This window comes from Pinus tabuliformis, chromosome 7 (assembly GCF_031772625.1).
Source record: "Pinus tabuliformis cultivar Carrire ecotype Pingquan chromosome 7, CPIR1, whole genome shotgun sequence".
Taxonomy (NCBI): domain Eukaryota; kingdom Viridiplantae; phylum Streptophyta; class Pinopsida; order Pinales; family Pinaceae; genus Pinus; species Pinus tabuliformis.
Window position 1 is genome coordinate 1,313,273,747 of NC_142293.1, and position 11,463 is coordinate 1,313,285,209.

At 41.3% G+C, this 11,463-nt stretch overlaps 1 protein-coding gene across 1 annotated transcript in view; it reads right to left on the reverse strand.

Moving 5' to 3' along the window:
* LOC149252364 (uncharacterized) overlaps window positions 1-5,623 on the reverse strand; it is a 103,826-nt gene extending 98,203 nt beyond the window's left edge. Inside the window, exons 1-2 of the mRNA XM_089459667.1 lie at window positions 4,858-5,623; window positions 4,538-4,633 (exon numbers count right to left, since the gene is read on the reverse strand). Coding sequence (XP_089315793.1) covers window positions 4,538-4,633; window positions 4,858-5,148 — 387 coding nt within the window. The 5' untranslated portion in view covers window positions 5,149-5,623. The remainder of the gene's footprint in view (window positions 1-4,537; window positions 4,634-4,857) is intronic.
* Window positions 5,624-11,463: the final 5,840 nt, after the last annotated feature.

Below are 11,463 nucleotides of genomic sequence, written 5' to 3' on the forward strand. Positions count from 1 at the left end.
GCAAGAAAGAACTGATGATTTTATTCATTAGCCAACTATTATTTATATACATACATAAAACGGATCAGTTCATCTTCTAGATGACTGTCCAGTTCACCCATCCGTTTCGGATTAGGTTTCAACAAGAGGGAGTGTTAAAATTGGAAACTAGGGCCAAACTCCATGTGGGTCATCTTATTTATGGCAGCTGATATTTTTCTTGGATCCCTCTCACCGAGAGGTGTAGGATTGATCTAAAGATCATCTGATTCCGATAAGTATTTATGAAGATATGAATTTATTTTGATTATGGACAAATTGTCAAGTCGGCCAGCAACTTATGTAGGCCCAGAAGCCCAACAATCATGTCTATTCAACCTCTACGTTTTAGTATAAATAGAAGAGGACTTGAAGTCATTTGTCACACACACACTCTTCATGTGATCTACTCCTCTCCATGTCTTTGGGCTTTGGTGGAAGAGAGACACTAAGAGTATACGTTGGCCCAAGTAAGGATGATGCCCTAGCCGCAATAAGGATGATGCCTAGCCGCAGTAATGAGGGTTCTATATGCAACTAGAGGAAACTTCTAGCCATAGCATTTAAGGGTGCCCTAGCCGTAGCATTTAAAGGTGCCCTTGACCACAGTCAATGATGATCTGATGCAGCAAGGGGGAGGCACTTATACGCAATCTAGGAGAGACTTAATTCCGCAGAGAAAGGAGGTTCTAAATGCAGCTATAAGATGCCATTAGTCACAGTTAAAAGGAGGCTCAATACACAGTCCATGAAGGTCCTTAATTACGCAGTAATTAGATTCTCATACGTTGTTTAAGGAGAGCTACAATCCACTGTCGTAGAAGGCTCCTATACTCAGTCCTAGAGGAGAGTAAGACGCAGTCATCTAAAGGTCACTAATCGGCTGTAAAGAAGAAGATAACTGCAGTTGAAGGAGAGCCCTATCAACAGTTAATCTAGCTGCGATGGTGGGGAAATCTAACCGCATTCAAAGGAGGCCTAATCGCGGCAAAGAGAGGCTAGATCCATATCCTAGAGGAGCTCCTATCTGCTATCCGAAAGAAGCTCTGATCCACAGTCTATAAGGACCTAGCCACAGCAAAATAAAGACCTGTAATCCACAGCAAAAAGGAGCCTAGACAACATGGGATTTGATTGTGCTTAGTAACGCCGATTTAAGGTCTGGTGCAACCTCAAAGAGAAGGTCAATCAAGTCTGTCTAAAATGATCTCTCTGGATAAGATTGGAAGACACACTGCTGTTCAAACGCAGTGATATTTGGGTGCTATGTGTAAACCTATCTTGCTGCTGAGCTAGGCCGTAGGCCATAGCCAGCAGCATAGAACTTTAAGGGCTGAACTAATCAGTGGCAGTGCTGGAACCTCTCTTGATCTTTGAGTTGTTGACTGTTTCAAGGACTAACATGATGTAGGTGACATCAATGATGTTGAGAACAGCTCAGTGATATTTAGGTGCAGCACCGAGACGATGAAGTACAACATGATAGTGAGGTGCAGCATGATGATGAGTTGCAGCATGGTGATGGGAGCAACTCGATGACTAGGTGCAGCACAGTGACGAGATGCAACACTATGATAGGTGAAGCAGTCACCTTGGAGAATCAGTTGAAGCAGCATGTCTTCAACTGATCTCATGTAGATATAGAAAGTCAAAGTGTTGACTTCTGTTGTAAATGTACTATCTCTATCTGCTGAACTGTTGAAAAACATAAAAGAAGAATTGATCAAGGGTTTCCCCACATTGGGGTTTGTCCCTGGCTAGCGCCACATCTTGTGTCCTCTTGTCTTGGCTTGTCTTCTGCGATTTATGTTTATGTTCTATCTGCAGTTTACTTTAATGTTGATGTGATTGCTAATATGGAAAAGATATTGAGCTAACTGTGAAAATTGAAATAAATTGCTCTAAGCATAGAACATCCTTAAAATTAACAAACATTGTAGAGCATGCCAAGAGTATCACAAACTTGAAAATACATCTACAACCACTCATGGGTATTGAGCCTAATGAGAAAAAAAAATTGGGGGCAAGGAGCTTGTTAGGCCCGCCATCATGAAATTTGCAAATCACTTCCTCACATTGCAATCTCTCACTTCCCAACAATAAAACTTGTAGAAAATGTTTTGCAGTGATGATTGGAATTCATCTCGATGGGCTCACAGAGCAGATGGAAAAGACGCCAAAAAGAAAGTTTTTGAAAACAGTTTTGGAAAAAAGCAGCAGAGCTAGTGAAAATTGGTGAGCCCCTTGTTAAGGTCTTACTATTAGTGGATGGGGAAAAACTGGCCATGGGCTACATTTATGAGGCTATGGATCAAGCAAAACAACGTATACACGTAGCCTACAAGGACAAAGTAGGTAAATATGGGCCTATTTGGGAGATCATTGATAACAAATGGAACAATCAACTCCATCGTCCTATACATGTAGCCAGGTATTTCCTAAACCCAAAGTATCGTTATAAAGCTAAAGCTAGGAGAAGATCATAGTAGGGAGGTCAGATATGGGTTGTATGAGTGCTTGGAGAACATGACACCTGATGAGTCACAGTAGTTGGAAATATATCAACGACTCACTGCTTCTCTAACGCCATAGGCACATTTGGCAAAAATCTGGCAAAGATTGCAAGAGATGTGGATCAACTAGGTAAGCAATTCCAATTTATTTGTTTTTTTGTAAAGTTCAATTGTTTAAAATTGAAGTTGTAATTTGTATTTTGTAAATTGTTCAAACTTACCATCTAAATTGTTGAACAATGAACTAACTCTAGTCTTTGTCTTTGTAGGACATTGGCAGGAGTCGTTTGAAAGCTAATGTCCTCAACTACATAAGTTTACAATTAGAGTTCTCAGCCAAACTTGCAGTGTTCTTGGTGTGAGCACAATTGGTCTATTTTTGAACGGATTCACACCAAGAAGAGAAATCATTTGGAACAAAAATGATTAAATGATCTTGTCTTCATGCAGTAGAACCTTCGACTAAGGCGCAACCAGTTGTTGAACAAAAGAACTAATACAGATCCCATTGTGTTGGATGATATTGATCCAACTTCGGAATGGGTAGAAGAGACTCATCCAGCTGAGTTTGATGTTGATTTTGATATTTATGCCATGGAGTTGGGGAGTGTTGATCCCAATGCAGATTTGGTAGTTGAACCAGTAGTTGGAGGAAGCGAACCACCAAGACCAAGCATGGCACATGGTATTGGTGAGGGGAGCAGTAGTTGTGTAGTTTGGCCAACTCGTGCTTCTAGTTCTGCTATGCCTAGTACTACTATTGAGGCTAGACTTGGAGAAGAGTGTGAGCAGTCCTCAAACTCTGAGCCAAATGATGTTTATGTAGCTCTTGCCGATGATCCCATGTCTAGTAGTGGTGATGAGTTTGATGAGTGATCATGTTGATCAATGATTTGTAGTAGGTTACTGGCATAGAAGCTTGAGTTTTAGCATTGTTTTTGGACTCTAGAGGCCATTTAGAGCCTCATTGGTTATATATTTTATTGATGATAACATTGATATGTATTGCACTCGGTGCCATTTTGATATATGCACCCTTACATGGTATATAAATGAGAAGAATTTCCATGTTTTGTCTCTAATGGTTTGGAATCATGGTTTGCAATCTTAAAAATAAGTTTTTCATTAAAAAATAAATTTTATGTATTTTTTCAATTCTGGTTTATTCAATCCGGTTTGAATCATGGTTTGATAGGCAACTGGTTCGAGGCCCAGTTCCAGTTTTTAAAACTATGGTCCTCACCAAAGTGTTACACGGCCTCAAGAGGGCTCTGGGTGGCTCCAACTGAGAAATCAGGAACCTTCAAGGTGACATACGGTACTCAGCCCTCCAAACAGCAAGATGGAAAACCCAGCTGAAGAATAGATTGAGAGATATGGAGGATAACAGGTGTGCCTACACGCTAGAAAATGGAAGGCTGGCTACTAGTGGGTAAGCAAGGAAGGAAGGACTCCAGAAAAATGGGAAAATGGAGTAGTCAGTGGCTTAACTATAGGAGCTGGTAATGCAGGTGGCCAACTACTTGGATACCCAGTGATGGAGACCCTTCCTCGAGGACACCCCTGCGTAGAAGATCCAGTGCCAGAACCTGACACTGACGTGCAGGTCAAATCTGTGGCTAGTTCAGCTCTGAGAATCCAGTTTACTTGCTTGCCTGTGCTGCCACGTTTTACTTTTGGTATGACAGTTTATTAGACTGTATACCTGTCGTTTTGGGGGCAGCATAACAATCGTATTTTGGCCAATCCCACAGAGAGGAGCCACCCCTCAGGTAAAAAAGGCCAGTTTTGAAAGTTACTTTGAAAGTTGTCCAAATAACAATTATAACCGTTATTGTGAGAGAAAAAAGGAAAAAACAGAACTAAATTTACTCGTTTTCAACATCCTATACATTTACATTTGTGATTCAACATCCTCTACATTCACATTTACGGACCTAAAACAAAATGTTATAAGTAATAAAACATTACAGGTGAAGAAGAAAGAAAGACGAGAACCCACATACAGTTTCGTGCTGAGCTTGCGCTGCTTGATACTCGGCCTTTCGTGCCACCATCTCGGTCTGACGCGTTTCTTCCTGCTTGCGCATAAGCTCAAACACCTATGTATGCCAAAACATGGTGGACACAAACATGTATTCAACAATTGTTTGAATGTTGCCATATAAAATCGGAAAGAGATACAATAAATGATGTCATGCACATAAAGCATCAGCTTTCCCAATACCGAAACAATATTTCTCGACTCACTTCCCCCCTTTGAACAAATAAGCATCCATTGACACTTGAAACCCTAAATAATTTCCAGAAGATATGAAACTCGCACCTTTTTGGCATTTTGAGCGCTGTTGATTTCACGCAGAGCCTTGGCACCTCTCTCAAGGGCCTCGGGGTCAAAACCTGCTGCGGTAGTCCTTGGATTATCATTTCTCACTCTCGTCTCCTCCTTTGGGGCTGCAGGAGCAGGAGCAGGAGCAGAGGCGGGCGCAGTAGGTGGAGACGGAGACGAACCTGCTGACGGGAACTGAAACGGACTGTCACCATATGCAGGATTCACAAACACAGTTGCCGATGCCACTGCGGTTGCTAACACCGCGCTATATAATTTAGCGGCCATTGTTACAGGAAAATTGATGAGCTAGCTGTCCGTATTTGAATGAACTATGGTGTGGGGACTTGTTATTCTACTCAGTAATGCAAGGGTACGGAATACCGTTCGATGATATTACAGAAAAATATTGCAGAGGCGGAAGCTTTGTTATGGGTTTTTATTGGTTTTAATGCATGGGTAGCTGTATTTGTGCCAGATCCCATTGTTTCTTCTGGATGCCTTTAATCTGAGAGAAGTGATTGGAATTCGATTTCAAACGCTCTCCGGCACTGCAAAATTCTTCACGGTTGGTGAGTCGATAATGGTAAACAGAGGTGCCGTAATTGAACGTGCCTCTGCTCTAAAAATTGCAGAGGTCCCCTGCTTGCTTGGTCCGCAAGTTTTAAAGGGGTTTAGGGTTTTAGAGTTGTAGGTTTTGGAGAAGGAAACAATAGTCTAAGACCGATGAAAGTGTTTAGAGTTTTGCAGATAGGTCACATGCATAGAGAGCTCGTTTGAAACGACATGATTAAATGGAAAATATGTTACTTTGTTGAAACATATAATCATCCAATTTAATGTAACTTAGATTTAACTTTATATGTAACAATATATATTGCAATGGGATGAGTTAATGAGGTAGGAATTTTTGTTTTTTTAAGTGTTTTAGTTTCTTTATTTTGATGTTTATGGAAATTTCAAAATTAAGGAGGCATTAAAAATTGTAAATTTTTATAGTATACTGCATTATTAAGAGGATTTTTTTAAATTTCAATAGAAAACATCAGTGAATCATTTGTTATACAATTAAGTAGATATTATTGCAATTTATACAATGTTAGAGTGTTATTGGGTGTTTATTTGTAACAGCGCTCGTGAAAATTCCATGTAATAAAAGTTAATAAAGGCAAAATAATAATCACAGTTGATGGGACGCTTATTCCAAACTTAACGTTGGGCAAGACATCCTAGTGTGAGAGTTCATTGGTTTATTATGGCTAAGGAAATTGGCAAAGGCAATGGCTAAGGCTTTGGAAAGGCAAAATGGCATTTTTCGCACATTTATTTATGAAAATAATTGAAATTGGGAGAAAAAGAAGGTGAAAGGTCACAGGTTGCATTTGAAGATGAAAATGAAGAAAAATAATGGAAAATAAAGAAAATAGAGGCCCAAATGATAAAAAGGTTTCTGAGGATCAGTTGGTACCTTTTTGTCAATTCAGTTTTGGAGCTCCTTCATTATTCTCTCTCTCTCTCTCTCTCTCTCTCTCTCTCTCTTTGACACTTTGAGTTTTCTTGGAGCACTTTGGCATTGGATCAAGAAATGAAAGAAGGCGAGAGAAAGGAAGGAGCAAGCAAGGAAGAGTAAGATCAAGTAGCTACAGCAAGATTCTTTGCAGGTATTGATTTACATGTGTATTTTCCTTGCTATATTTGGCATGCATGGTGTTGCATGTGGTTCTTTGTTGTTATGGCATGGGTTTTGCTAGGTGTGGCGGTGTTTTCAATCTAGCCTTGCCATTTTCGAATAGCCATGGTGTGATGGGGTTCTCATGTTTTGGTTGAGTTGGATTGTCGGCTGGAACAAAGAAAGAACACATGGCCTAGTAATCCCTGAACTAGACTGTGGATTGTGGTAAAGCCACTAGCCTAGTGACCCCTGAACTGGAATGTGGGTTACGATAAAGTCAGGTATTGTGTGCCTCAGTGGGCCTAGGAATCCTCGATCGGTTAATGGCGGGATATACGGTAAAGCCTAGAGGTGGTTGCCCTTGATTAGGCCTAGGAATCCTTATCGGTGAATGGCGGGATATACAGTAAAGCCTAGAGGGTGGAGTCTCGATTTAGGGCCTAGTGATCCCTAGATCGGATTGTGGACTGCGGTAAAGCTTGAAAGACTAGGAGACAGGAAAATTCCCCACAGTGTAGGTGGAGAAATCTAGTGGCATCCATGCTTGTTTTGGCCTAGTGATCAGGTGGAGATCATGGTAAAGCCTGTTATTACATGTTTATTATTTTGGCCTAGTGATCTGGTGTGGATTATGGTAAAGCTTGGTTTCTATTTATAAGGGTAAGGTAGTTTAGCCTTGGGATGCCCTGGTTGGTTCTTTTGGTTTGAGTCTCATATTCATGCTTGGAATATGGCACAGGGGTGATTGGATGAAGAGAGATTTGGCTCAGCCAATCTATGGTCGGGTAGAACGTAGTAGTCCCATCCCGGGTTGGTTTTGCATTCATTAATAAGAGGTTCTTTCCTTAAAATCTTATGTCTAAATGTACTAGTTTATATGTGGATTCTATGGTTGATGTATCATTAAAATTTTTGTTGTTATTATGTTCGTTATAAGCATGTATTGTGACAGTGATGATGTATGGATCTTCTCATGTTTTGATTTGTAAATAATTAACAATGTATCTATGATTTAATAGATGATAATGTAGCTAATGATATAAGGGAACAAAGCTTCTTAGCGATTCTCAGATAATTATGAGACCCCTATGCTCAAATCTGTTGTTTAAACTTGTAGATTACATATTTGTGACATGTTTGATAAAATGTTTGTCATGGCTAGTAGGGGTCCAGTCAAGTCCTTGTTTAAGTAATTACATTTGTATCCTTATTTGTTTGTTATCTTTCAATTCTGAAAGTTTCATTGAGTTCTGGGCAGTGACCTTGGCTCTGGGCTTGAAAAAGTGGCACAAATATCGAAGTCGCAAGCACGAGTCTGAGGAGAAAAGCCCCCAAACGCATGCATACCCATGTTGTGGGAGTGTCTAGAGCCTCCTGGACGCATTCATGTCCATATCAAGGGAGTGTCCAGGGCTTAATGGTCTAAAACTTCAGTTGGTCTCAAGTGTTGGTTCCCTGAGTGGTTGGGATGGCTCCTAGGAGTTATGTTGCCAATGTGGAAGGTCTGTGTGGTGTGTTTTCGTCGATTCCACCTCCTTAAGGTAACCTAGGAGGTCGAATCCCATTATAGTGGTCTCTCGTCGCATATTTACCTCGGTTAGTCGGTTACTTGGGTAGATGTGGGATGAGGGTATTACATAGTGGTATCAGAGCATGGTTCACCCCTTGGACTGGATGGGCGGTGTGCGTTGGTCATGCATTCATGTCGGTTGCACGTGTGTTAATCATCCTTGTGGTCTATATGCTTGTTGCATATGCATGGTGTCAGTCATGGTTGTAGTGATGTCGCCATGTGAAAGAGGATGTTGTTGTTGTGAAGTGTGTCGTCATGAGTGTATGATTGGTTACATGTTGTTTATGCTTGTGTATTGTCAGTGTACATTGGTATGGTTGTTGTTGTCATGCATGAGGTCATGGTATGTGTAGTTGATATGGTCATGCATTGATGACTAGACTCTAGCTAGAATGATGTTTATGTGTTGATACACTTATTTGTTATATGTATATATGATGTCATGATTATGTTATACATGTACTACATTGATTGGTTGATCTTGTAGATGAGATATCCTCCCCGAATTTTGCTAAGGTACGTTGGTTTATTGTGATTTGGTTTAGCTGACATAGTATGCCTTGCAGGAAAGAGATCAAAATAACTAGCAAGATGCTAGACTACAGAGATTCTCCCTATGAATCAAATGAGCAGCATGGTGTTGGGCACACTTTTGCTTAATAGATGCATTGAGAAGCTTGAAGGAAGAAATAAGGAGTTGTTAGGCGGACAATGACAAAATCATGCAGGCATAAGAGAAACAAGCAGAGGTTAATTCAATACTCCTTTAGAGTTTGTCAGAATTGCGGTGACAGGGGCCACTTCAGATCAGCCATGGGCAGGAGGACAGAACTAATGGGGCATATGGCAGTAGGTCTCATGGTGGTCACAAGTCGGATAAAGATGACACAATGAGAGATGGTTGGTTGTTAGATACTCCAGATAGGAGAGGTAATGGACACAAGTATTATTCTAGTTCTGGTTCTGACGGGCATCATGATCGTCATCGTTATCAGAGTTTATCACAATTGCGGTGACAAGGGCCACTCCAGATCAGCCATGGGCAAGAGGACAGAACTAATGGGGCATATGGCAGTAGGTCTCATGGTGGTCACAAGTCGGATAAAGATGACACAATGAGAGATGGTTGGTTGTTGGATACTCCAAATGGGAGAGGTGATGGACACATGTATTATTCTAGTTCTGGTTCTGACGGGCATCATGATCGTCATCGTTATCACCCTTACAGAAGGAGTGATAGGGGACACTTGTCATATGAGTTTAAGAAAGCAAAGCCACCTACTTTTGATGGAGACTTGAAGAAACTAGAAGATGCAGAGGCTTGGATACTTGGGATGAACAAGCTCTTTGAGTTGCATGAGTACACAGAAAACATGAAGGCCAAAATTGTTATCTTCAACCTGAAAGGTAAAGCAGATATCTGGTGGGAAGATGTGAAGCAAATCAGAGACATCAGGATGGAGGACTTCAATTAGTATGAGTTCAAAAGGATTTTCAAGAAGAAGTACTCATCAGAGAGGTACTACGATGGTAAGGCAAAAGAATTATATGAGCTAAAGATGGGATCAATGATAGACGAAGAGAACACGACTAAATTTATGGAGTTATTGTGGTATGTACCGTTGATCTGAATGGGAAAGTTAGTGTTTGTTGTGCTAAATTCCTCTTCAGAATATGTTAAAGTGCTTGAAGATTTATGGAGTAAATTGCAAGTTTAACCATGAGGTTTTGATGTGTTTTTATGTAAATTTTATGATCAAATTAACATAAAACAAAACACTGAACAACAACATATAACAGACATGAACATCACCAAAACAGTATCACAACAGCACATGATGAAGGATTTCACCCCGCCTGGGCTACATCTCCTTGGTCCAGCTTCCAATGGCTTGACCCTCTCTATTATGCTCAAAAGTGTGAATACATCAGTTTACAATGCTCAGATAGCTCTGGAACCTGGTCCAATGGCTCAAGAATACCAAAAATGCCTGTCTAGCCTCTTCTTGCTCCCAAATTGGTCAAAAATTGAAGAAGTTATGGCTTCCCCTAGCTCTTGCACTATTCGCTCTACAATTTCCCCAAAATCCGGCACCTAGCCCACAATTTCGCCTCCAATTCCACTAACCGAGCACCCCAATATTTGGGTGGATTTGTCAGGGCGCTTAAAATCCCTATAAGGCCTTATTTCCGAAAATCCAGGCCACATGCCTAGGGGCTAAGGCCAACGGCCCGCCCCCACCGGTCAGGCCCCCACTCCGCTTCGCCCGCGGTTCTATTGGGTTGCACGCGCCCAGGGGTTGGCCCCCCGTGGGCTGGCCCCTTTTTCGAATGGCACAAAAATTGAAGTTTAAATATAATTGGCATGGCATAATATAATAAGAAACATAATGGTGCGACAGTAGTTGGCAATGTTTGTTGGATGGAGGTCTGGTGTTCGACCCCCGCCTCCTCCATTCGGCCCTTAACAAGTTTTTGGTGGCCCCCATGCTGCCACATGGCGGCCTGTGGTTGGCCACCAACCCACCAATGAAAATCGCCCAAATCAATGCCAATGATATTCAGACAAGTGGCGATACATGATTGGCCCGATGAAGCCCAGTCAACCATGCCCAGTCATCCTGCCACATCAGCAGTACGAACTGCTAAATTGACTATCAAAATTTTTGCCAAATTCGTCATTTTGGAAAACGAACAACACATGTTTCTGGGAGCATACGAAGTGTATTTTGCGCGAAACGAGTTGTGCCGGATTTAGGATGACGAGCACTACGTGGTCGTTCAAGTTCCACACCAATCCGACAACCTTGAATTTTGCGCAAATTTTTGAGCACCTGATCAACCGTATCTTAAAGATGAGAAGGCTAAAATTCAGTGATTTGTTAGTGGTTTGCCATTAGTATTTAGAGATCGGATTGAGTATGATGAACCTCGGTCACTTGAGGAAATTATTGGGAAATTGAAGCATTTCTATGAACAGTCAAAGCGTAAGAATGAATCTCAGGAATGATGGAAAGGGAAAGATAAGGGTAAAGGTAAATGGCAACCGAAAAGAGAAAGACCTCGAAATGCAGAAGAGAGAAAATGTGGCACCACAAAAGAAGTTCAATGCAACTACACGAGGACATGGATCACAACAACAACATGGAGGTGATGGTATTGGACGGTTGGAGTGTTGGACATGCGGTAAGGAACACCTTAAGAGAGATTGTCCACAGAATCAAGGTGGTAGGCCTCATATCTATAATGTACAGGAGGCACAGATTGTTGGGGATGTTGGGCAGAGAGTTCCTCATATATGTGCAGCACTAGATAAGAGGTAGCCAGACCATTAGGCATTTATCATTGAGATGGACGG